General features: G+C 39.4%; 1 protein-coding gene across 2 annotated transcripts; it reads right to left on the bottom strand.

Annotated features, from left to right (window-relative positions):
- Positions 1-5,537: 5,537 nt before the first annotated feature.
- LOC122646181 (DEAD-box ATP-dependent RNA helicase 38-like) lies at positions 5,538-27,378 on the bottom strand. 2 transcript variants are annotated; one of them, XM_043839675.1, is made up of 8 exons: positions 27,085-27,378; positions 26,641-26,934; positions 26,330-26,557; positions 23,943-24,008; positions 14,713-15,114; positions 14,515-14,623; positions 6,166-6,251; positions 5,538-5,690 (listed from the first exon to the last, which is right to left on the bottom strand). In XM_043839675.1, the coding sequence occupies exons 1-8, from the start codon at positions 27,307-27,309 to the stop codon at positions 5,628-5,630; spliced, it is 1,473 nt and encodes a 490-aa protein (XP_043695610.1). In that variant the 5' UTR covers positions 27,310-27,378; the 3' UTR covers positions 5,538-5,627. The 2 variants fall into 2 exon arrangements, with proteins under 2 accessions (XP_043695610.1, XP_043695611.1); XM_043839676.1 differs by having other exon boundaries at positions 26,641-26,931; positions 27,082-27,378.
- Between the last annotated feature and the right edge of the window lie 564 nt (positions 27,379-27,942).

Consider the following 27,942-nt stretch of genomic DNA (forward strand, 5'->3'; position numbering starts at 1 on the left):
CATTACTGATATTCTTAGCTAGATATACCATCATCCTCTGTACTTGAATTAATGGGATTTCCATGGTGACGAAATGGGCTTTTGCTCTATTCAATCTGATCAAGTTGCACCTTCCACTACAGCAGGGCATACATGCTATTCTAGATAACTGATGCAGCCCCTGGACAAATAGTTGGGTGAAGTTCCAAAAAGAATGTTGAAGTCAAGAAATTTTTATTTTTATTTTTTCGATTTTAAAGGGATTTTAAATATAAGAGATTGTTTTATCTGATTTTAATGTAGAATTGTGAATCAAATGAATGGATTGTACTACAATATGGTGTTATTAATTTATGGATCATGATTTGCATTCATAATTCAATCTATTAATTAATGTTGTTTAATTGACATATTGTTAGAAATGACACATTATCTTTGGTCTCTTGGAACTGTCAAAAAAATTTCTCTTGGAGCAAACATGAAAAGAACTTTCAAAATCTAAAATTCATTAATCACAAGAAGTAGCATTCATACCTTTGGAAGAATGTGCATTCTTTTCTGGTTTCAGGTATACCTTCTTCATGTGTTCAAATTTTCTGCATTTATAGCAACGCATGTGCTTCTTGTTCACCTTTAGTCTTGAACTGTGTTTGTCACCAATTGTGGCAAGGAGGGTCTCATCACCACTCAAACAAGAAAAACTTTCAACCACACTTTTTCGATTCGTATCATTATGAGTCCTCTCCTCCTTTTCTTTTAGTTGTTTTTGTGTGGAGAGGGAGATGAGAGAGACTTTGGTTGCTCCCACGTGGAAGGGGAGATTGTTGGGGGAGGGCAGGAGTAATAATCTTACATCGAATGTGAGTAGCCCAATGTGGAGACTTAGGTACTTGGGTACCCTCTCTCCTTAATGACTAGCTTTCGAAGATGAGATGTACCCAAGTCCCGAACAAGTGGTATCAGAGCCAATGTTGTGGCAAAGCTAGGGTAGGGTAATTGTGTATGCCTACGAACGCAGGAGGGGGAGATTGTTGGGATCCCACATTGGATGTGAGTAGTCCGATGTGGAGGGGGTTGTTTCTGCGATATAGAATCAATAAGATAGGACACCAACAGTGGCCTTTTATTGACCTATTTGTGTTGTAAGGTGTAGTGATATTTAACTGGAAGGTTGATAATGGCTACAATATGGTTCTTCTCATCTTTTGGTTAGGCTTGGACCCCATCATTAAAATTCTCTGTGTTTGGTCATTCTTAGATGGAGCCACCCCTAAAATTGAATGGATTTCTTCCTACCTGTATCCTCAGTCTGTGGGTGGGGCATTGGTTGTAACACCATCTTTGCCCTCGTCCCTTGTACATTGCACATCCCAAGAAAGGGGCATATTGAAGCTGAATATGTCAACCATTCTCTAATTGAAAAGGAGGCTTTGTTCTTGCATACCTTCTTTTCAAACAAATTGAAGAGGAGGCTTCAGAGTTTCATTAGGCACAACATGAGAGATGTTTGCTGAAATTTTTAAATCATTTAAATAGATGATTCAAAATATTAGAGGCATATCTTTTTGTACTAGACACCAAAATGACCAATAGGTGTGTCTAGGGGTGTCAATAAAGCCCGGCTGGCCCGAACCCGCCCGAACCCACCCTGAGCCCGGCCCGGGCCCGACCCTGATTTTTTGACCCTGAGGGCGGGTTTGGGTTTAGTTATAGTCTGACCCTGGCAGGGTCGGGTCGGGTCAGGGTTTAGATCCTGGGCCTAGCCCGGCCCGGCCCGGCCCGACCCGACCCTGTATTAATTATAGGTATATAATATTACATATATATATATTATATACTTAATATAAGTATTTTCTTGACAAAAAAAAAACAGAAGAGAATTGTACAGAGATAACTACTAGCTTTGTCATCATCATGAAGTGGGAACCCATAAAAAGAGTAGATCATCTACTATTTTGATCAGGACCATAAAAAGAGTCACTGACATGATTGTTATTTAGTTGTAGCCCCTATAAGCTTCCAGGCCTATTGAGGGGACACCGTTACAATTGTAGAGAGAGAGTTTATACACACGCCATTTTTTTCAACATATTTATTAGCTGTCCCATAGGTTGAGATCCTATGTTATAAAAACATAGTTTAATGAGACACGTGGACGGTGCCATAAATCAGGACCAACCCGACCCGGCCCGACCCTGGCAGGGTCGGGTCAGGGTTGAGAGTTTCTTGACCCTGACAGGGTCGGGTCAGGGTTTAGGCAGGCCCGGCCCAACCCGACCCATTGACACCCCTAGGTGTGTCTATTGAAAGATATGTTTAAATGACTAACAAACATATCTTATGGACATGTTGTTTGGACATGGCTTTTGGAGACACCCCTTGAAGTTATATCTTATTCTCCTATATATAGAGAAGGTACTAAGTCCATTTCTCCAACAATTTTTAGACAATTCTAACTTCAATTTTTTTTTAGACTTTTTCTACCTCTTTTTTGTGTCTAATTGAGTATAACTCTAAAGTATCCCGGCATGACCAAGTAAGCGAGTGCAACAACTATTGGAGGGGTCTGTAGGGTTGTTTTTCATGGAGCTTGATTCGCAAGAACTTGATTTGCACCATAAGGGGAGGTTTACAATCTTAAGGAGAGTGACCGGTAGCACAACTCAGCCCCACCAATTCCTTTTGTTAATTGTCTTTCTAGAATTTGAGCCAACTCAGTCTGTGATTCAATTGTTTGGCTTCTCTCCTTGACCAATGGTATTGAAAATCTGATGTTGTATTACTGAAACCATTTTCCACCATTGGAAATAAAAGTAACAATAAACTTTCTCTCATATCTTGGATTTTCGCTATTGGCGATCGATCATCAGCATTAGTTACCTTACTGATTCAATGCAACTAACCACACTATTGTTCTCCACTAGTTTTTTGCAGTTAACACCATAACTTATTTGTCTAGGACTAATAAAAATTCCCATCAAACTTATGCAATTTTTTAATATTTTGGTAATTTTATCATTACTACCTGTACAGTGTCATTTCTTATAAAAAGCATGGGCAAGAAATCTCTACTTGGTCACATGGTCTCTACATAAGCGTTTGGGCCAATGGGTGAGCATTCCTAGGTATCTACCAGGAGCAGAGACATCATCTCAAGTTGCCCTGTGAGAGGGCGTAGGAAAACACCACCAAGTAGAGATCTGTTTCCCAAAAAGTATACACATACTCTCCCTTGAGTACTCAAAAATTGCTATAAAATTACTCCTATTGGGAAGTAATTGCTTTTTGAATACTCACATTTTTTTAGGAAAAATTACACGTCACCCCCTGGTTTTCAAATGAAACTCAAATCACCCCCTGGTTTAGACCCCAATATGATAAATTAGTCCCTACCATTAGTTTTAGGGACAATTGCTTAGATCTACATGATAGAAAAAAGATTTACCCGTCTGGCATACTTTAAATGTATTTTACACCAATCAGGTTTAAGGCAGAAAAGATTTACAAAAACCCCAACCCATTAGAAATAGTTGAGTGAATTTCTTAAAATACCCCCAACATCTTTGTAATTTACTAAGTCTCACTCCCTCTCTCTCTTCCGAGTTCTGCTGGATTCTATCATCCTTAACAACTTCTTCTTTTCTTCTTCTTTCGATGACTAAGGAACATTTCCGCTTTCTTATACTACTAGCGTTATCGAACAATGTTCTGAGTCCAATTTGTTTCAGTTTTATTCCTACTCCATCTCAAGTCAGATCTCCTCTTATTACTTTTCTTTGATTCTCTTCTTCTTCTTCCCTTAGTTCTCCCTTGCTTTTTAAGTTGGTTGAAACCTTTGATTTTTGGTCAAGTTTCAGTTTGCTTGAATTGTTTTTCTTCTTCATACTAGTTAAGTTTCTTTCCAAATTTGATACCAAAAGACTAATCTCTCTGAAATTTTAAAATCAATTTCTAGTTTTTCAAATCTAAAAATACAGAAGAACCATTTTCCATACTTTGTTTCTGAGTTTTTCCTGCAACCAACACATTGCACCATTTTCAACTCTATTAAAATATTATTTTCTGGTCTGGAAGTCATCAAGAGCCAAGCTATTCTGTTGGTGAAAAATCTCAGCCTTATTTGATACTACTTTGAGAAGTTACAATTATGATTTACCATTCTTGTTCACAGCCCCATCTTTTTATTTCTGAGGTCTTTGACACATTTGGTCATATGTAAATTAGAAAAAGAATTAGTTTAGAGTAGAAAAGCTTTGGAAGACCTCAAACCCACTGTTGACAGCAAAGTTGTCCCAACTCCAATACCACGGAAGCATCCCTCACCTAAACCAATCTCTCTTCCCACAGTTCAACTCCAAACCAACGTCACGCAAGACCTTCCACGCCACCGAAGAACTCGACTTGAAGCTTTCATCTCCCAAGCCAAACCAATTCAAGAAAGCCGAGTACATCATTCCGGCAGATTTAACCCAGGGAGAGATCGAGCACAAAGAGGAGAGGGGAAGAGAGAAGCACAATGCTTAACTCCAAAACAATTCTGATTAAAATAAAAAATGAAAGAGATGGAAGGCAAAAAAATTCGTGAGGAAAAGAAAAAGTGGGTTGCGGGGGTATTTGAGGTTGTTTATTTTAGTTTTTTTAATTTGATGGGATTAGGTAAATCTTTTCAATATCGTAATTAGTAACTGTAAAACATAATTTATATATTCCATTTTTTGTTGTTAAGTAGATCTAGGAAATTTTCCCTTAGTTTTATTCTGTTAAGTGATGATGTCAACGAGTTAAATAAATTTAAATCCCTAAACTACCCTTGACCAATGTTAAGATGAAGGAATGGTAGTATTGTACATTTAATTCTAATGTTTTAGTACAAGGGTAAAATAGTCCTTTCACACCAATAACTAACATCAGACTAACACCGTTACTATAGAGAGGGTGATTTTAGTTTTTTTTTAAACCAAGGGGTGATCTGAGTTTTCTTTGAAAACCAGGGGGTGAAGTGTAATTTACCCTTCTTTTTTTTTTATTACTTTTATGAAATAGATGTATTTCGTTGTGTTTATATTTAATATATGCTTTCAGTTTTTTCTCATTAAAAGAAAAATCAAACTGACTTTTAATGACAAACTCTTGGTGGAACCCATTGTTTCCTTGATCTTCATCCTCCTATCACACAGGTCCTTCAAAGATGAAGAACAGGTGACTGATTGCAAGGGCTATGCCTGCGTTTCAGTAGACCATAGGGGAAATTTTCTCTATTTTTTTAGACCCAAATGGCGAACCAGAGTATTGAAGGAAGAAGGTTATATTGTGTTGACATTGTTCTAGTTGGGGCAGAAAGAAACTTAACCAATTAATAATAACTCAAGTAATTGTTACAGATAAATAAATAAAAAAGTAACAAAACCTCTTTTTTTACCCCCCCCCCCCCCCTTTTTCTTTTTTTTTTGGTAACAAGTATGATAAATTTCAAACCCCAACCCTCATGACTAAACGGGAACTAATGTTGTAAACTATCTACAGTATTGCAAAACCTTTGGAAAGCCTCTCTGCAGAACCATTGCAGATACCAGTCTTCAGGCATCTAATCAACACAAATTCTTCATCGAGGCAGCCCTGAAGGTATTGCAACAGGAAAACACCATCATCTACATCAACCCAGCTGCTTTCAAAGCAGCTTCAAAATCGTCATCACTCTCCCAGGAAGGGACCTACATTGCACCAAGAAGCACTTCAGGACATTTTTAATTAAAAAAAAAACAAAAAGTGCTTTCAGCTCACAATGAAGAAGCATCTCTCACACTGTCTCATAACTTCAGTGTATCAAGACCTATGGCTAGCAGGTCTCATCTAAAATACTAGGCAGAAACAAAAAATATGTGATAAGAAGTTTTAACAATATTATAAGTGCATAATTTTTTAAGACTTCAACCCAAAACCAACCCCACACCCCATCCCACCCCACCCCAAATAAAGAAAAAAAAAAAAAAGGACAAAAGAAAGAGCCTGTTGGAAATGGGCCAACCTATATCACACATAACAAAGAAAAAGTACCACATGATATTGCACTGGTCTTAAAGAATAAGAAGAAAAGAAAGGAGAATAATTGGAAATGGATAGAAAATGGTGGGAAAAAGGAAGGTAACATGGTTTCAGCTCTCCTGCAAGTGTACAACTGAAATTTACCTCAGATATGTTATGCCCAAAATGCTTCTCAATTTTTTCCATGATCGTCATGTCCATGTCACCACACAGCAAGTTGAACACAGCTCCTGTACAGCCAAATCCAACAGTTTTTAGTTAGATATAAAACACAACAGAGATGGATAACTATGGAACACTACAATGTTTTTTTTTTGGGGGGAGGGGTGTGTTTGGGGGAATATAACATAGTTAACACAAAACACTAGCTCAAAGCAAGGATCCAGTTAGAGCTAACTACAACTACAACAACAACATAGCCTTATCCCAACTAAATGGGGTCGGCTACATGGATCCTTGCTCTCCAATCAACTCTATTCGAAATCATACATTTGACAAGGCCTAAGCTATGCATATCTTTCCTAGCCACTTCTCCTTTGGATATTCTATGCCTGCCCCTGACTCTTTTAGTTCCTTCGATTTGGATCAAATAACTCCTCCGTACTGGAGCATCCCAAGCCCTCCACTGCACATGGCTATGCCACCTCAAATAGCTCTCTCATAGTTTATCATGGATCGGAGCTATTCCCAAGCCAGCTCTAATATGGTCATTCACTCATTCCTTGCCTTATCCTTCCTAGTTTTGCCACACATCCATCTCAACATCCTCATCTCCACTACGCTTAGTTTATCTATTTGGCACTTCTTAATTGCCCAACATTTCTCACCATACATCATAGCTTATCATGACAGTCCTATAATCTCCAAAGTAGAACCTACTGCATGCTATGGAAACGGTTCTAGATAATCTTGAAGGAAGCTCCTCATGTAACAGTCAACGTGAGGACAACTAAATTTTTTCCCTGTTCCAGAAAGAATTAAGTAGCAACATATCCACGATGGCCTCTGGCCAGATTTGCCAGGTTGAAGAGATTCCAAGTGTTACGAAATACTTTTAGCCAAGTACCAACTACCAAACAGACAAACACCAAAGTTTCTCCAACTTCTTCGCATAGAAAACAAACATAATACAGAATTATCATTTCTTCCCCAGCATTTCAAGAAAAAGATGAACCATGACCTTGAAATTCTCCACATATAAAAAGAGAAAAAATAATATATATTAGGATAAGAAAATACAATGAGTTACAAGAATCATATTTTCCAGCATACCACCAACTTTTCTATTAAAATGTGATGTGAATGGAGTTTGCTAATCTGTTTTATCAAAAATTAGACCAGCAAAACAGCACATCAAAGAAGAAGCAACTGCAACCTACATAGGCCAAATTGATGGTTTAAACCTACATGTTTGCATCGTTTTTGGCATTAATGACCATTAGAAGCAGTTTTGATGCAAGAGAGACAGAATAGAGGATTTTAAGTCAAGTTCACGGCAACATACAGTTCTACCAGTTAATGATTTTTCGTATGCATCTTTATTCTTTGGGTAAATGACACTCAAGGTACCTAATGTTTCATGAAATTGCAGTTAAGGTACCTAACATTTGAAATCTTATCATGTGGATACCTCATGTTTCTTAAAATGATGTTTGAGGTTCTTCATTTTTTTTTAAACCTAATTTTACCCCTCCCCTACCCACTCCTTCCCTCCTCCCTACAAACCCGCCCCGCACCACCACCCACCCCTCCCTCCCTCTCCTGCTCCCGCTCTCACTGTTTCATATCAAACCCCTCTCCCCTGCAAACAACACACAACCCCCACCCCCACGACAAAACACCTTCCCTGCGTCAGTTGCTTCCCTGTGATCATTCTCCCTGCCACCACCCTTCACTTACTTGCACTCCCCTCTCCCTGTGTACAACGTCCCTCCTCCCTCCCTCTGTAGTACAACCAACACCCAACCCTCTCCCTGTCTCACCTCCATCTCTGCTGGAACTCTCCCCTTGTAACCCCCAGCCACCACGTCCTCAACCCTCTTCGTCGTGTTCTCAGATTGACCCCGTTCCCACTTCCTCGTTTCTCATATGAGATCGCCACATTAAACAAGATTATTGGAAAAAGAAAGATTGACAACAAAGGAAGTGAAGATGCAGACAAGTAAAGAAGATGGTGGCTCATGGGTGACATGGGGGTCACAGTGGTTGCAGGGAATCAGGTTTGATCGGTGAGATGAAAGGAGGGAGATATTGGACAATGGGGAAAACCATAGGGTGGTGGAGAGGGCGGGGCAAGGTTGCAGGGAGGGCGAGAAAGCAGGGGGGCAGGGTGGGGTTTGCGGGCCACAATGAGGTTTTGGGACAGGAACAGAGGTCGGGGTAGGTGGGGTGGTCCGGGGGAAAGCAGGGAAGGAACAGAGGTGAGTGGGTGGGGGTGTTCCAACGGTTGTCGGCGATAGCGGTTGTAGCAGTGGTGGTGGTGGTGATGGCAACGGCAATGGTTGCAATGGTGGTGCTGGTGATTGAGGGTATAATTGGAAAAATTAAAATAAGTACCACAAATACAAGGGTCTTTAGTTACGTTTACCATTTACTTTATTACCCGTGTTTAGTAGTTAGTAGTTGGTGGTCTATAACTAATTGTTTGAGTTAGGTTAATAGGGTTTCATGTCAATCAAGGTTTAAAGTATCGGTATCGAGTATCGTATCAGTCAGGCAATTTTAAGAGACATATCATATCGGAGATACGTTTCGATTGGTGCAGAAACGCATGAAAATGATCAAAATACACATGGAAATACACATTTGGACACACAAAAAACAATATAAACAAGCAATATATGTCATATATCAGGCATATACATTAAGAATTATGAATAATGTATAACCAAACAAGCGTGGCATTTTGAAATTGTTATAAAAGATGAGATTTCTTACATGTTGTAATCGTCTATAACCATAAAGAGTATTGGATAATGCAAAGGATGATGTTGTAGCACTCCTTGATTCATTTTTTAGTCCAAAAGTGTGAAAAACCAAGATTAAATGCAAGATTTTTGTCTCTTGGTTGAGAGTTTTTCTTCATTTTTCTGTTAAAATAGGAGTTGTATCGAGTCTCTGAGTGAATCGCTTTTTTAATTCACAAAAAAAATAGCTTTTTTATGGCATGTATAGGTACGAATCGGTATGTATCGAGCCGTATCAGCCGATACGTATTGACACATATCGATACGTATTAAACCACCCACAAAACCCTTTACTGGACGTATCAATATGTATCGATACGTATCAGTCGATACATTTCGATTCAATCCGAGACAGTTCATTTTTTAAAATAAAAAAAAAAAGAGACGTATCGGTATGTATCGTATCGATACCAACTGATAATGATACATATCGGCCGATACGATACGTACCGATACTTTAAACCATGATGTCAATACATTAGCCTTATGAAGGCTGGAAAAACAGAACAGTTATCATCTAGTATTGATTAATGAATTCAGCAGCTTTTAGCTCTTTTCTTCCTTTGTTCTTGGTTGAGATGATGCAAGAGCATAATCACCACCATTGGATGTGGCTTGTTCTTTCATTTTGGGCCTTTAATTCTACAGCTTGGATGTATTGCAATAATGTAGACTTGATAGATAGGATAGTTTATTTCAAGTTTATTCAGATATTAGATCTTAGCTACCATGGGTTGTAGGGCTCAATCTTTGGCTGTTAATTTTGTCTTGGGTAGCAGAGTCCTATTAGATTTTGTTTCTGCTTTGGAGTTTTATGAAAATAAGAGTCCTAATAGTAGTTTCTTTTTTCTTTTTTTTTTGTATTTTTTTTTTATCTTTAAATACATGTAATCACCTTTCCCTTACGTATGAAAATGGAATGTAGCATGTGAATTTGAATTTTTGTAGCCAAGAAGGCTCCCTCTTTTCCCTCTCTTTGTCTCCCCTATCCCTCTCTTCTCTTTCTTCTTCACTGTTCATGGTACTGTTCACAGTACTGTTTGTACTCCCTCTTAATGGAGTTTGAAGTTTGAACCCTTGTAAACAGATCTCAAAACCCCAAACCAAAGGTAGGATCACAGGTTAGCAAAAGGAACTAGAATTTACAGAATATTGATATCTCCCAATCTACAAAACTGATGTGGGTTGAAATTCTGGTCAAATAAGACTTTCTATCAGTATCAATCGATCCCAAAATTTGGTGATGTCAGATTGTAAACAGTGGGGGTGGTTTCAGAAATAGAACTAGTAGTCGCTACACTATAGGAACTATGATATCAGCCAATCAACAACTCTGATGGGATTCATGAGGACCAAGGTACTAAAACTCGGGTCTTAGTACCAACTTGGCCCTTGGAAAAATCGAGTCGAGTAGAGATCTCGCCGAGTTGGTGCATTTTTTTTTTTGAACTCGAAGCCTCAACTAGGTGGGTTTTAGACCTAGTTTGGATCTGAAACTTGATATTCAACCTACTTTAGGCCATTTAAACATAATGGCACTATCAGATTTTGCAAAAACAAAGTCCAAATATGAGTTTCAATTCGGACCATAGGTTGGTAGGCGATGACATACTAAAATACCCTACTGTACACATAATTTAGTAATAAAAAGCAAGCAAAACATTCAATTAATAGCTAAACAACTTAAATAAGAATTAGAAATGTTAAAGTGATACATTAAACTGTTTAACAGTGTTACAACTATCATCACATAAAATGACTTTGAATCAAGTATTCAGTCCCCGCTAGTGTCACATAGTCTTCCCATGACGTAGTGTTGCTGTAATGTTGCATATAGTGCTCCACAACAAGCATATAAGAGTTCTGTCGAGTTAGGTAAGTAAATACATAGTAGATGGGTCATTTCCATGGGTCAACCCGAGATCCAAGATCTTACCGAGATATGTCGAGTTCTATCGAGTTAGGTAAGTAAATACATAATAGATGGGTCATTTCCATGGGTCAACCCGAGATCCGAGATCTCACTGAGATCTTGTATTATTTTGTATCGTATCCCATCTCGTCTCGGTTTCTCAAAAAACCGAGAAACTTGCCGAGATCTCGCGAGTTCTCGAACTATGATGAGGACCAAAATCTGGTCAAACCACCTTTCTAGGATAGAGAATAACTCATCCTAATCTCAGCTAGATTTAAAGGTTAGATTCCCTAGATAGTCTCCATTGGCAGCAAAACACACCCAAAATAGGGGTGCGGCCAGCTATGAAACAGCAGCCAAACAATGTTCAAAATAAAAATTCCAGATGTTAAACTCTAGCCAGGCTTATATTCTGTTAATAAAAAGGTTGATGAATCCCACAGAAATTTTAAGAAAAGACTTGAAGAACAAGGGCTGTACTTGGAACAAGAAGAGGACTAAGGGAAGGGAAGAAGATTGGATTTCCCACCTGATCAATCTCAGAATCTCACTGAGGTCGCTGCTGTCTCCCTCGGTAGCTATTCTGTCTCTCACAGCTCCATTAAAGTAAAAGCCAAATTCTTTATTCATCAAAATCATGGGGGGAGCCCTTAGGCTCTTACACATATAGATGAAGGAGTCAAGATTTAAAGTCTCGGTATCGCGTATCGTATCGGTCGGGTGATTTTAAGAGACGTATCTTATCGTATCGGAGATACATATCGAACGCTACAGATATGTATGGAAATACACTTTTGGAACAAAAAACTATAAAAAATAAGCAATATATAACAAGTATCATGCATAAACACTAAAATGGATAATAATGTATAACCAGACAAGTGCATTAAATTGAAATTGTTATAAAAGATGAGGTTTCTTACATGTTGTAATAGTCTATAGACATGAAAAGTGTTGGATGATGCAAAGGATGACGTTGTAGCACTCCTTTATTCGTTTTTTAGTCCAACAGTGTGAAAAACCAAGATTAAATGCAAGATTTTAGACTCTTGGCTGAGAGTTTTCCTTCATTTTTTCCGCCAGAACGGCAGCTATATCGAGTTTGTGAGTGAAAAGGGATTTTTTATGGAATATATCGACCATATCGATGGTATCGGTATGTATCGAGCCATATCGGCCAATATATCTCAATACCTATCGATATGTATTGATACGTATTAATGCACCCACGAACCCATTTATCAATCGTATTGATGGTATTGACTACATCGTATCGGCCGATACAATTCGATACGATTGGATAGTGTATTTAAAAATAAATTTAAAAGAGAGAGAGATGTATCAGTCTATATCATATTGGTACAGACCAATACTTTAAACCCTAGATAGAATTGTGTAACCAACGACAAATCTAAAGAAGAAATTAAAAACGAACTCTCCAACGAATGGTGTGTTCAAAATTACAGCTAACTTATGTAGCTAAACTACCATTACAAAATTTTAATAGAATTCTAAAACAACTAATTAACTAAAAGATAAATAAACAAATAAAACACCAAGAGATGCCCCACGATTCTGGTTTTAGTGACCAGAAAACACCTAGACCAATGGTCAGTTGAACCGTAAGGTTCCAAAAGAGGAACCATAGGCCACTTAGGTGGCCCGGTTGCCTTCTTCCTTTGACTATAGGTTTACTGAAACCTATTTGCATCACCACCTACGACCGATCTGCATTCTTCCCTAGGCAGCACCCCCCCCCCCTTTTTTCTCCATCACAAGCTACTGGAACATACAAACTAACAAGCTTCTCAGCCCCTGGTTTGTCAGGAAAATAGCCTAGACCTGGGCCTATGTTGCAGCCAATCAAATCCTTGGTACCTAATCTAGGATTAAGATTGGCTGACTGCACCATGAGATATTAGGTTTGCAGTGTTGCTTGATTGAGTTCGCAATAACAGTAGTACGCTTGGAATTTTCCTTTTTAATCCTCTTCTATTGCTTCTGGATTGATCGAAATTTCAGATTATCAATAGATCATACCCACAACTCCTAAGCATTTAGAGGAACCCTAGATATTAGTTTATTTAACTTATTCTTTCTTTCTGACACCCAACCAAACCCATAAATATTTTTTTGTCAGTCCACACCCCTGAGATACACTAACTTATTCTGCATCACATCCTTGGATCCAAATGAACATGAATGGCTTAGTTTTGGGGCACTAATATGGAAAAGGACCAAGGGATAACTTAAATGCAAAGGATAACTCTGGAAAGAAATTAAGGAAGAGGTTAGGCAGGAGGCCACTAGTGTTTTAAAACCTGACAGTCAAATACCAGATGGGGATCTGGATCAGTTGAAGGGGGGGGGAGGTTCAGAAAACTGACACAAGATGCTCTTATTACAGTTAAACCATGTATCAGTTGAAGGGGATAGGGAGAAAAAGAGGCAAGGGAGCAGGTATACAGCAACCATAGGAGTACTGAATAGTAATCCTCTACATCCAAATGAGATCCCAATTGATGTAGATCACAGTCCATATGTACCCGCAGGAACAAGCCCCAAAACCAGCCCAGCAAGGTTGTGGGATTCGACTGCTGTGAGAGGCAGCCTGATCTGATGATGTGACAAATTTTTATTGGTTCAATGGAGCATCACCTAAGGCAGCCCTAGCCCAGAGAGAAGCATGAAGAAGATAAGAGACCAAGACAGAATTTTTTTTTTAAAGTTACTGTTCACAGGAACGTACTCAAGTTACTGTTCACGTGAACAGTGAATTGGGGGCTGATATGGACAGTTGGTGTGAAGATTAGCTGCTGGATGTTGGTGGAATATTCTATTAGAAGCTGCTATTAACTTAGTTTCTATTTTTGTAATAGTTTCTTAGTTATTAAGTCTAGGTATCTAGTACTTTCTAATTTTGTTTCTTTCTTTTTAGTAGTAACTATTTTTACTAGTTTCTAATTTTGTTCCTTGCATATTGGCTGAACTATAAAGCCTAGTTTCTACTTTCATTAGGTTTCTATTTTTAGAAGTTACTATTTATTAAGTTTCTAATTCTGTAAGCTGACCTATTCCATTAGATAGGCAAACCCTCTTGTAATAGAAACAGACTTTGGGAGAATATCCTTGTTTCAACAGCTGAGATAGCCTACTATCCCTATCCCCCCTTCTCTGTATCCTCTTCTTCTTCTTCTTATCCTTTTTGGTTCTTCTTTCATATGTAAACAGAAAAGAAAAAGCAATAAAAGTTTCAATTGTTCAATTTGTTCATCCTGGGTGCAATCGATCTCCCGCTGGTTTTTCCGGTTCGAGGTCGACTCTTGCATTATTTATGTAGATAATTATAAAACAAGGTATCAAACAGAAAGGGTCCACCAGGCACACAAACATTCAATGTAGTTGGAGCATAGTGTTTTTGATCGCGTTAGTTATGAAAATGTTAGAGGGGGTTGAAAAAATCCTGAATTTTTCTTTTGGGACAGCAGATGGATTCTAACTCCTAACCATTGATCTGGCAACAATCAGATCTTCTACAGAAATCTAATCACCACTTAAATAACAAACAGAATTAGCAGGGGAGAGAATTGAAAATAGAATTTGAGAACTCACCTTTGCGTCCAAAACGACCTGCCCTACCAATCCTATGCAAGTACACCTCATAGTCAGGTTCAGATGTTCCATGCTTCACCGGAAGATCATAATTGACAACCAAATTAACCTATTCATAGAAACCATATCAGAACCTGAACATTTTGAACATCAACAGATGAAAGACAAACAATTTGAAAGATTGCAAAAGAGCATCACCTGTGCTTGATCGAAACCTCGGGCAAGAATATCAGTTGATATGAGGACTTTAGTTAAACCATCCTTAAACTCCTTGACTATCTTGTCCCTAACTTCTTGCGGAAGAGCACCTTGAATATTAGTGCATGGCCAACCGAATTCAACCAGTGACTTATGCAACATGTCGGCACTCTTTCTAGTACGGACAAATATAATGGTCTGCCCCAACTTCTCTCCCAATTCAAAGATTTTGTCCTTGATCACTAGTACCTTGGCACGTTCGCCTGGACAGTGCACCTTATACTGCTTCACTGCCTCCAGTGACAATTCTTCTTTCTTTACAAACAGTTGATTTCCATCTTTAACCACTCTCGATACAAAAATTTTTACCTCCTCATTGAAAGTAGCAGAGAAAAGAAGCACCTGAGGTAGAATGCAAATGAAACAAGTCAATAAGTGTCAAGTTGAGATGAGAACCCAGCATACAGAAAATAATTAATGCCACAACGATACGTGTTTCGATAAATAATAGGCAAAAGTTTCTCCGGACTGCACACCTAGTTGTGCAACATGAAAGGGATGTGACAAATCCAACCATCGGATATCTAGGAAATGTTCTCGATTGGCCTTGACCATGTGTAAAATTTCAGAGTAAAAGTCAATCATACAGCCTCACACGTATTGGCATATTGCAATTGTATTTTCAGCTGTCCATTCTTTTCAATAAGCTTCATGTTTCCACTGGATTTTCAACTCCGTTATTTTAAATTTTTGCTCTCTCAGAAACCTAATATTTGTTACTTTCTTTTTTTTTGGGTTCAACTTATCTACTTTTCATCAGCATTCTAATACTCCGGGGATTCGAGCACTTGTATATAATTTTTCCTAGCGCAAGAATGGGACTGAATAAGAATATGCAAGTAAGTGTACTTACTTAGCTTAGAATAACTAAGTGTTGTACACCAGCCTCGGCGAAACCCCTCTTCGTCGTAATGGGGGACCAAAGGGGAGCGCAGTGGATGGAGGGAGCTTCACTTACCAAGAGGAATGAATTCGAGTAGTAGCCAGGGAAGGAGTTCTTTGAAAAAGAATGCAGTAGAGCCCAAATGCGCGAGCAAGAGCTAGAAAGAGGCCCTAGCCCGTCAACTACAGCAAGAGCTCAGTAACTAATAGACAAGGATGGTGGGTGTAGTAAGGGGAAGGCCCTAGATCCGGGAAGGAAGAGTGAACAAAATGATCTAAACCAGTCAACAACCAACCAATAGTGAGAGCTATCTGTGCAAGAGCACAAAACATGGAGCAGTACTACTACGAATAGAGGTCGATAACTACGAATAAATATAAATTTCTAAATTTTTTTATTTTTTATAGTAGGGTTTCAAAAAATTGCGTACATAGTGCTGCGCTAGTCTGGGTTTCACAAAAGCATTCCTGAGCTGTACGGACCTTAAGAATAAAGGCTTCAAACATATTTCCAGTCTTCTGTGCCACTATTCACCCCACTGCCTGCCAGCACATTCAAAAGGTGCAGCAGACCATCAAACTTCCAGTCATTAAGACTTTAACATATAATGGTAGTCCACTCTATATTTGAACCACTGCAGCAAATATAATTGGCTAACATAGCATCAGTATGGAAAGATTAAAGAAACCATTTGAGCAGGTCTACACTAGAGGTTTATAATCATTCACCATAGCATTTTTGTTCCCTCACCTACCTGGAATAGTGGTAACTGATCCCTACAAAAGGAATTTTTGTTCCCTCCCCCTACCTGATATGGTGGTGTCTGATCCCTACAAAAGGAATTTTTGTTCCCTCCCCCTACCTGATATGGTGGTGTCTGATCCCTGGAGGAACAGAACTATATTGGCGAACTCAATGGTGCTAATTTTTTGATGCTTTATTTTTCCATTTCATCAATCTCCATTCGAGGTAATACATGACACATGTGAGAAGATGGCCTCATGGCCTTAGTATGGACACTGAGGTAAACCGTATTAAGAGCCTGATAATAGTTCATTTCTTAGGTAAAACTAAGTCTCCTCCCCCCCCCCCCCCCCTTCTCTCTTTCAAACAAAAAAATGAAGGGATAAGATGTCTTAGGAAAGCCCTTCATACTGCAACCAGTTTTCAAATCACCATGATTCTCTCGAGGTAAATTCTCTGTGGGTAAAATCCCTATTATTGATCCACAATGGTTAAACCACAAGCTATCACTGTTATTGACATCACATAGCTCCTTTTCATAGCCCAGTTCCATGGATACGCTATCCAAGTCATTGCCCATCAATACTAGATGCCAACCCCCTTTTCCACAAATTCCCTTGCTCTGTCCCTACTTCTCCAAAGTCATTTGCCAAAAATGTCTTTACTCATTGATGCGGGTGAAAACTGTTTATTCTTGGTATATCACTCATTAACCAGATTTTCCACAGACCCAAAACTTTCTTATGGTGCTTAATGCTCTGTTCATTTCGATGTAAAATGGACAGCAGAAATAAATAAAGAGCATAAATATCTAGTTATGGAGTTTGTTTCTTAGGAAGTAAAAATAAGGAACACAGAGTTTAATAGTGGATAAAGTCCAAATCTGTAAAATAATGTAAGGGAAGGAAAATAACTCCTTACTTTATTTTACTTCATAGCATTTTTCCTCAAAACAAATGGAAACTAAAAGGGAAATTTTAGACCAATCAACTAGGTAAATTTTGGCTTTATTTTTGCAGCTTTTCATATCAAGCCCTTCTGGATGAACTTTAACTCTCCTGTCACGATGATTGGGATTGGAAAGAGGGAAAGGGGGTAGATAGGATTATTAACAGCAGCTACGTTAGTTACTCTTGATGGAGAGATACCCAGATCTTCCATCCATCTCATATATGGTTCCCATTTTTCCAATCAACAGCTCCAAAAACTCGATCAGTTACAGTTAACACAAAGATAGTGAAAAGTCCAAACAAACAAAGGTAAGAGTTCCCACATGACACTGAAGGCATTGTAGACAGGATCTGAATTAGAATACTAGGCTTGGATGATTAATTCATCCCAAGCACATCGTTATTTATAAGAATAATGATACAGTAAAATATTTACATGAGCAATGTGGGATTAAACCACATACAAAAACAAATAAAATAATAAAGGGAAAAAGTCCAGAATACCCCCACGGTATTCTGGCCCATATATCTAACACTCCCCCTCAAGTTGGAGCATATATATCACGCATGCCCAACTTGACTAAGATAGGATGAAACAACTTGCTACTCAATCCCTTAGTGAACACATCAGCCAATTGATCAGTAGACTTCACAAAGGGAACACAAATGAGGCCAGCTTCAAGCTTCTCCTTGATGAAATGTCGGTCAACCTCCACGTGTTTAGTGCGATCATGCTGGACAGGGTTATGAGCAATGCTAATGGCAGCTTTATTGTCACAATAAAGCATCATGGGAAGATGGACAGCAACACCGATATCCTGCAATAATCCTCTAAGCCATAGAAGTTCACAAATGCCTTAGGCCATCGCACGAAACTCGGCTTCAGCACTGGACCTTGCCACAGCATTCTGCTTTTTGCTACACCATGTGACAAGGTTCCCACCCACAAAGAAACAATAGCCAAAGATAGATTTCCTGTCAGTAGAACTAGCCCAATCGGCATCAGTATAAGCCTCAATCTTAAGGTGACCATTGGGAGATAGAAGGATTCTCTTTCTTGGAGCAGGCTTCAAATACCTCAAAATACGACGGACCGCATCCATATGAGAGGAATAGGGATCATGCATGAACTGGCTCACCAAACTTACAGCAACTGCTATGTCAGGTCGTGTGTGAGAAAGGTAGATTAGTTTGCCCACTAACCGCTGATAACCACCCTTGTCAACAGGCTCACCCTCTTTCTCCCTAAGTTTTGTAGTAACTTCCATAGGAGTATCTGAAGGATGACAACCTAGCAGCCCTGTCTCAGTCAATAGATCAAGGACATATTTTCTTTGAAAAAGAAAGATGCCCTTTGAAGATCGAGCAACTTTTATCCCAAGAAAATATTTTAAAGGGCCAAAATCTTTGACCTCAAACTCATGGCCAAGGAGAAGCTTCAAATCCCTGATTGCAGCACCATCATTACCAGTGACCACAATATCATCCACATAGACTATGAGAAGAGTAACCTTGTCACCAACTCGTCTGATAAACAAAGTGTGATCAGCATTGCTCTGCTTGTAACCTGCTGAAATCATAGCCTTATGAAATCTGCCAAACCAGGCCCTAGGTGACTGCTTCAACCCATAAAAAGCACGCTTCAATTTATAGACCCTGCCCCTAGTCCTGTCATCAGAGAAGCCTGGTGGAATGTCCATATATACCTCCTCCTCAAGCTCCCCATGGAGGAAGGCATTCTTCACATCTAACTGCTGAAGATCCCACCCAAGATTTGCAGCACAAGATAATAACACCCTGATGGTGTTGAGCTTTGCCACTGGTGCAAAGGTCTCCTGATAGTCAACTCCATAAGTCTGAGTGAACCCCTTTGCAACTAAACGTGCCTTATACCTATCCACCGAACCATTAGCCTTCTGTTTGACCACGAAGACCCATTTACATCCCACTGGTTTTTTCCCTGGAAGAAGAGCCACAAGATCCCACGTATTATTTTTGTGTAGTGCTCTCATTTCTTCCAACGTTGCTGCCTTCCACTTTCCATCTGTAGATGCTTCTTGCCAATTTTTAGGAATCGAGATAAAGGAAAGAGAAGATACAAAAGCACGAAAAGAGGGAGAAAGAGAGCTATAAGAAACAAAATGAGATATGGGATGTAAAGTGCAAGTCCGAGTACCTTTGCGATGAGCAATAGGTAGGTCGGAAGAAGAGGGATTACCAGGAGATATAGGATCCGGGTCGAGAGCCGGCAATTGGATGGGTACTAGTGCTACAGTGGGTTGCAACTGCCCTCTGCTGGATCTACCCCTTGTATATGTGAGTATGTTGGAGTTGTCAATTCTCTTCTGAAATTCACCAATAGTGCTCTAGACTGGAGTCAGCTCCCCCTGGATAGGAACATTAACAACACTATTTTCTATGGTCTCCCCCTGTAAAAGATTCCCATCAGGTGAGGGAGGAACAGCCAGAAGACGTTGGGCATTAACCAAAGTAGGTTGGGCAGCATCCAAAAGAGGTTGGGCAGCAACCGTGGGTGGTCAAGAAGGTTGGGCAGCAGCCAGAGGAACCTCAGGTAGAGGAATCTCAAAAGACACATCTTCACTAGAACTCTCCCCCTGAAGAGGTGGTGAAGAATAATAAGAAAGGGACTCATGGAAAATAACATCCATACTAACCATGGTACGGCGGGAAGGGGGATGGTAACATTTATAACCTTTCTGGGTTGGAGAATAACCCAAGAAAATACAACGGAGCCCCCGAGGTTCAAGTTTGCCTGGAGATTTGGTATCTCTAGCATAAGACACACAACCAAACACCTTCGGAGGCACAATAAATGAGGAATTTCCCATTAAAATATCAGAGGGGCTACGGGAGTTAAGAACCCGAGAGGGTAGCCTATTGATGAGATAGGCCGCAGTCCGCATCCCCCCAACATTGAGATGGGACATTCCTCGCAAACATCAAAGCCCTGGCCATCTCTAACAAGTGGCGATTTTTCCTTTCTGCCACACCATTCTGGGCAGGGGTATCAACACAACTAGTTTGATGAATGATGCCATGATCAGCCAAATATTTTTGAAATTGTGATTTTGTATACTCTGTTCCATTATCACTTCTCAATACTTTGAGAGTAGCCTGGAACTGAGTTTGGACCATTTTTTGAAAGTGCTGAAAACATGAAAAAACCTGATTTTTTGTATGCAAAAGATACACCCAGGTGTTCCTAGAATGACAATCAATGAAAGAGACAAACCAACGATGACCAGAAATAGATGTTTTACGACTAGGGCCCCAAACATCAATATGCACCAATTGAAAACAAGAAGAACTCCTTTTATTTGAAATTGGATAAGTTGAACGTGTCTGTTTGGCCAAAACACAAGCCTCACAAAAAAAGTCATCCTTAGTACGAAGGGTGACCAAACTAGGAAATAAATGAGCTAAAATTCCTAAAGGGAGGTGACCTAACCTAGAGTGCCACTGGTAGAGTTCAGAAGAGACCATGGAGTTTTGGTGTAGCGGAGAAGGCAATGGTGGTGGAGAGAAGCGACCGTCATCAAGCAGGTACAGCCCACCGTGCACTTTACCCAATCCAATCGTCTTCCCAGATTCTAGATCTTGAAACACACAATGAGAAGGAAAGAAAATGACTTGCAGTTAAGATCACGAGTAATACTACTAATGGAAAGAAGGTTAGTAGTAAAGTTAGGAATGTGCAAAACAGAAGACAAGGGAAGAGACGAAGTGCAGTTGATGATTCCTTTTCCAGATATGGAAGAAAGGGAACCATCAGCCACCTTGACCTTGTCTTTCCCAAAAGTAGAAGAATATCTATGAAACAAACCAGAGGAACCGGTCATATAATCTGTAGCTCCAGAATCTATGATCCAAGGATGGGAAGCTACAGAAGCACAATGACCTTCAAATGGAATACATGACCGGGCAAAGTGTGAACCTGGAGGAGCAGAAGAACTGGCAGGAGCTGATGTAGTAGAGGCAGCAACAGCGGAAGACCTTAGCATACGTAGGAATGCCTGTAGATCATCCTGGGATAGACCAGTGTCAGTAACAGGGGCTGCAGTAACAGTCTCAGTCTGATGGGCCTTGGTCTTTGTCTTTGTCTTTGTCTTGGCAGCCCTTTTAGCTTCAAAGTCAGGCAGTTTCCCATGAAGTTTCTAGCACTTCTCTTTGGTGTGATAGGGTTTGTGACAGTGCTCACAAACAACAGTCCCTGTAGTAGAATCACCTAGAGAAGCAGTGCCACTAGGTGCAAGAGAGGCCGGGGCAGCAGCCTTGAGAGCTGATCTGTCAGTAATAGGAGGGTGCAACATGGCAGCCCTACGGTTTTCTTCAGAGGAGACAAGGTCATAGGATTGTTCAAGTGTGGGAAAAGGCTTGTGACCCTACACTTGAACCCGAATCTAATCATACTCCACATTTAACCCTGCCAGAAAATCATAAACTCGGATCTTATCCACATGTTTCTTATATAAAGCAATATCCGCAGCTGTACTTGGGTAAAAGTCAAAAAAGTGGTCCAGTTACTGCCAAAGGCTGCGTAAAGTAACATAGTATTTGGAGACTGTCAACTCTCCCTGAGTAGTGTGAAGGACCTTCTTCCTGATTTCATAGACCTGGGCATCATTGCCAAGCTGTTCGTAGGTTTCCTTGCAAGCAGCCCAAATTTCCGAGGCTGTGTCAAGGAGAAGAAAATTATGCTGCAGATCTGTAGTCATCGAACCGATTAGGTAGGACATAAGAACTCCATTGTTGGCAAGCCACTTGTCCTGAGCAGCTCCAATTTCAGTTGGCATAACACTGGTTCCAGTAATATGACCAGTAAGGCCACGGCTAGCAATGGCAAAGGAAGCAGACCTAGACCAAAGCAAGTAATTAGTGCCATCCAACTTGATTGGATTAGGAGGAAAGGTATGATAATCTGGCTTGCTTTGTCCATCACCAATAGAAGTAGCAGTCGAATCCATAGTGTCACCCATGAAGACAGGAGAGAACCCCAAATCGCAGAATGGGGCTGTAGTGAAGAGAAACCCAGAAAATCCTTCAAGTTAAGGGCTGAAAAAAGGATGAGAACCCTCTAGTAATGAAGGAATAAATGTCTCCAAAAATCAGCAACAATAGATAAGTAGAACCTTGAGATCAATTTTTTCAGGGTTTTGAAAAAAAACCCTGAAAGTGCTGAAATCGATAAGAGGAGAAGAAACCCAAACAATGAGTAGATGATGCTGAAATTGCAGTCGAATATGCCTTGAATAGGGGAGAATCACTCCTCAAAAAATCAGAATCAACTGACAGGTGGAACCCCAAGATCGACTATTGTCAGGGTTTTGAAAAACCCTGAGATTGTGAAAAAAAAATCGAACTTGAGGGGTCTTCAACTTGATGTAGATGCTGGATTACCAATCTGCCGCAGTTCCTGAGCTCCAAAAAGTGAACAAATCCCTTATAGTAGAGATGGAATCTGTCCAAGGAAGGCTGAAGTCTTCAATTTTCGCAGCAAAGAGGCAAAACACCCTATCGATCAGATCTGGGTATCATGGGAAGAGGTAAAAAAGGAGGGCAGCAACTGGATCAACAGATCACCTCATCAGTGCTGCCCTATGGGAAAAAGAAAAGCAAAACAAAGGGAAAAAGAGAAGAGAAGAGAGATCGAGAATTAGAGAGGGGAGGGGGATCGAGAATGGCAAAAAAGTTCTAATTCATAACCTGCTCTGATACCATGTAGACAGGATCTGAATTAGAATACTAGGCTTGGATGATTAATTCATCCCAAGCACATCGTTATTTATAAGAATAATGAAACAGTAAAATATTTACATGAGCAATGTGGGACTAAACCACATACAAAAACAAATAAAATAACAAAGGGAAAAAAGTCCAGAATACCCCCACGGTATTCTAGCCCATATATCTAATAGGCATCTAGCCAATTCTTCCAAGCACTTTAATCACTCCGCAAACAACATTTTTTCCCAGATTGTATCTGAGGCAACTTCAAGGCATCAATCTCAGATGCCTTAGCTGATGATGTGAAGCTCCACAAATATCAGTAACATCAGAAAAGTTGTTGGTGATGGTACAAAATCTGCCATTAGCATTCCAAATCCAACCAACATCCCACGTTCTACCTCTCTGTTAATTTAGCACATATACAACTTGAATAACCAATATAATTTTGATAAGGAGATTGGAATCATCCTTGCAAAGAACTTTACTTCAATTTGGGCAAACAAAAAGGGTGAAATAAAATAAAGCGACAACAATACAAGTTCCAGTCAAATAAATCAACGAATATAAGACACAAATGCCCCAAGGTACAATCTTCCACCAATATGTTTAAATGAATTGAACATAATGAAATTAAAGATAAGAAACAACAATATGCTTCTCAAATACTCAAGATGCTGCCTTGGTTAAGTTAATAATGAGTTTCTATTAAACCATAATATAGAAAAAGACACAGCATTTTAATTCAACAATTAACCCCTACTCTTAATGTTACAGAAAAATAGCTCCATAATGATTAACCCCTACTCTTAACATTAGAAAAATAACTCCATAGTACTGCAACAAACCTGGCAGTGAGCACTGTTTCTCTCAATATCCTTCATAATCCTTAAAGAATCATCCTGAAAGCCATCCTACAACCAAAAAAGAGAGTACTAAAAACAGTGAGAGAATAGTTAACTGTTAAATTATAAATAACTATGGCAAAGGATTATTCTCTGCTATTGGGAAACTGTAATCAGTTCTTACCTTACGTCCAAATATATCAAAATTGAAAATTTGAAAATCCTACATAGCAATTTTTCTCAACTTTCAAAGTTTAGAAGGGGCAGCATGAATTAGCTTCAGGGCTAAACAAAATAAGCTCGGACAAATATAAAATAAAAGAAAATACATGCATATCCCCACCAGAAGTTGAATGTGATAAAGACAAAACCTACACTTGCAAGTGGAAATAAGAATACCCTAGTAAGCTCCTCAATGCAATTTACCAAATATAGGAGTTAGTAAGTCACTGAAATGTCATTTCTCTCACATTGAATGGGAAATGTGAATTCAGATAAGGATTCCTCCACAGGAAACAGCGTAAATAGACGTTCCCACCATCAGATAGTCCCATTCATGTCAAATACATAATTACACATTGATACATACTTCTTTTTTTTGGGTGAATAAATAATTTATTACCAAAGAGAAAGAGGACTACAACAGCCACCGAAGAAGGGGAAAAAAGAAAAAAATGCACAAATAAACAAGCAGGCCAGCACCTCAAACAAGGAGGACAGAAGAGAGGAGGGAGGAAGACCCCAGGATACAACAATATGCCTGTTCCTTGGGGTGTTAATATAAGAGGAGGACACAGCCGAGAGCTTGGCTTTAATTTCAAAAGAAATGGAATCCCAAATCTGACAAAGAGGCCTAGAGTTGGTGGTCCATTTCCTGATATTGCGCTCCATCCAGATGTGGTTGATGGCAGCACAAAAGTCAGCTTTCCAAAAAAATCGCAGATCAAAGAACCAGCAAAAGTCATATCTACCCACATGGCCACATCCACTCCCTCGCAAAAGAAAGAATTCTCCGACTCCTTGGCCAGCATTTGGCAAGGACACCTTTCCAGATGAACGAGGAGAGGGGGCAGGCAAAGAAGAGGTGATATATACTTCTTACTTCAGCTTTCACTCCAATTAAGCCAGTCCTTGAGCAGTTGACATCCAACCATTACAAAAGGTTCACCACGAACTCAAGAATTCAGCAAAGTAGTGCTGGTAATTTGGGAAAGACAAATCCCTTTTTTAGGACATGCTTGTTGCTCAATCTCATGACAAAACACAAATCACCAATCAAGAAGATCAGTACTGGTCCATTGTAGTTAAACTCAAGTAAGATAACTTTGAATGATAATGGAATTTAATAGATTCAACAGAGAAACACAACAATCATCAAGTGGAATAAGTAATGCCGGGCCAAGGATATTCATGCTGAAGTTTGCAACAAGCATATTTATCACTACGAATGCCTTACCTATATATCTAAAAACAGTGAGTTCCCCACGATGCTAGTGTGGGGTTAATTTGCACACCACACCAATGGTAGTGCCGAGAATTGTATCATCCCCATGGGAGCCACATGGTCAGAGCAGGAGAGAAAAAATAATGAACCCCATGTGAGAGGGAAATAATACTCTGGCATCATGACGATTATTTTCCCCTATCCAAATGAAACCAACGGAACTCTCTGAATTCTGTAAATTTCTTGCATGCATCAACAAGGAAGGTAATTAGGTAAATGAGTTTGGGTAACCTGACCTCTTACGTTCCTTACAGCTCACTTTAACAAGTTCACGAAATCATAGTGGAAATCAGGTTTACCAATCTAATGTAAGATTTTACTGTTTATAATCAAAGAATGATCCTTATCACCATGATTATGAAACAAATAGTTTTGGGAGTGCTTGACCCACAAAGACAGTTTGCCATGAATCTGTAAAATGTTGTCCATAGCTGAGTTGCTCTTATTTCCACGCAGAATGATTTATTAAAGAATCAAAATTTTCTACAACTGGCGAGGGAATAGAGGCCAACATTATTCAAAGAACCACGTTAGAATAGATACACAAGTATAGCATTATAAATGAATCAAACTCCCAACTCGGTAAACATAAATGGAGTTGGGATAAATATATGGTATGATGATAAAACATGAGAAAATGTGAGTTGCGATAGAGAAGCAGATACGAGGAGACAAACTTAAAACTCTAAATAGGAAACAATTACTTATACATGTATCTCAAGCACTTAAAGTCCCAAAATGATCACTAAACCAGCAGAATAACGCATGGAGCTTGAAGCACCATAAGGTACAAAAAAAATTAGGAAGAGTCAAATGCTCAAGAGGTTATATTAATTAAAGAATTAAGATTTTGAAATATTTTTGAAACTCAATTATCAACAATTACCTGATCCAACATGTGATCAGCCTCGTCAAAAACAAGAATTTTCATATCCCTTGTGCTAAGTTTCTTTGCCGACATCCATTTCTTTATTGTACCTGGCGTACCAATCACAATTTGCGCAGTGATTGGTGGCCGTTTCGCAATGGGGATTTTATTAGTGCTATCCATGGGAACAGCACATTCAGAAGTTATCCCTGTATATTTCCCCATCTTCCGAAGAACTTCCAGGTTCTGCAACATGTAGTCTACCATTAAATTCTAAACCTAGATTATACTCAAAAACAAGTAGATAAGATAAAGTTAAAAACCAAAACCTGTATTGCCAATTCTCTTGTAGGACACACGCAAAGAGCCTGTGGTGCTTTCAGAGTTGGATTGACCCGACTCAACATCCCAAGCACAAAGCAAGTGGTCTTACCAGAACCATTGTGGGCTTGAGCAATTAGATTCTTATAGGGTGGAGTCAAAACCATTGGCAAACTAATTGCCTGAATCTTGCTAGGCCTCTCAAAATTCATGTCGACATATAATGCTTGCAGCAATTCATGCGACAGCTTCAAGTCCTCGAAAGTAGAAGCAGACGTATATGGTGTATCACCGGATGTAATCTATGTCAAAATTAAAACCCATTAAAATCAAACAAATTGTCAAGAGTCAAGACAGTTTAATTGGAGAACCACATTGGTTCTGCTACTAGAAACCTCGGTTAACACCTGCCTATAAATCATAAGGGTTCAAACAGAGAAGAAATCACTTACTGCTTTAATGTTTGAATCTTCTGGATCATCCAGAAACTTGTTGATATTCTTGTTCTCATCAATAGCTAGCGAAGCAATATTTAGCTCCTTCTCTCCGTACCCAGATGGGGCAGTTTCTGATTCTTCATCGTCTACTTCATCACCCCAACAACGTTTAACTTCCGGTGTATTCACTTTAGGCAGATTCTCGATTCTAGAAGCAGCCCCGTTCTTGTCGTCCGCCATTGAAGAGAAATCGTTGAGGTGAGAAAAGAAACTAAGACTGTGCTGCTACTCAATCACTGTAACAGTGAAGTTGGAACAATTGGTGAAAGAAAGAGAAAAAAAAAATACACAAACTTGAATTTAATGAATTCAGGGAAGAAGGAAGCGTGAAATATACGCTCAAGGAAGAAGAAGGAAGCGTGAAATATACGAAGAAAGGTGGTTCATGGTCGCAAAGCTGAGGCAGGGATTGAGATATCGGTATCGGTTTCCGCCGATATGGATCCGGATCAATTGGTCGGTTATACCCCTAGTTTTCAGTTTTCAAGTACACGTCCCCCCTAGAATGCACCCGATATTCCTCGTACCCCCCTAGCGGCTCAATATTTCGTGTACCACCCCTCAATATTCCAGGTAACACCCCTGCTTTACACCCCAAATGCCACATAGGTCCAATCCGTTAAATACCACCGTTAGATGACAATTTTTTGATCGTTTTACCCTTTGCTTCAATTTTTTAAATCTGAAAAGACCTAATTGCCCTCACTTATATATTACCTTAACCTAATTTGAAAAGACTGTTTTACCCCTAAATAATTTGTTCCTAAAAACCCCAAAATGCCCTCATCTTCCCCAAATCATCATCTTTTTTTA

This window comes from Telopea speciosissima, chromosome 11 (genome assembly GCF_018873765.1).
Source record: "Telopea speciosissima isolate NSW1024214 ecotype Mountain lineage chromosome 11, Tspe_v1, whole genome shotgun sequence".
NCBI lineage: Eukaryota > Viridiplantae > Streptophyta > Magnoliopsida > Proteales > Proteaceae > Telopea > Telopea speciosissima.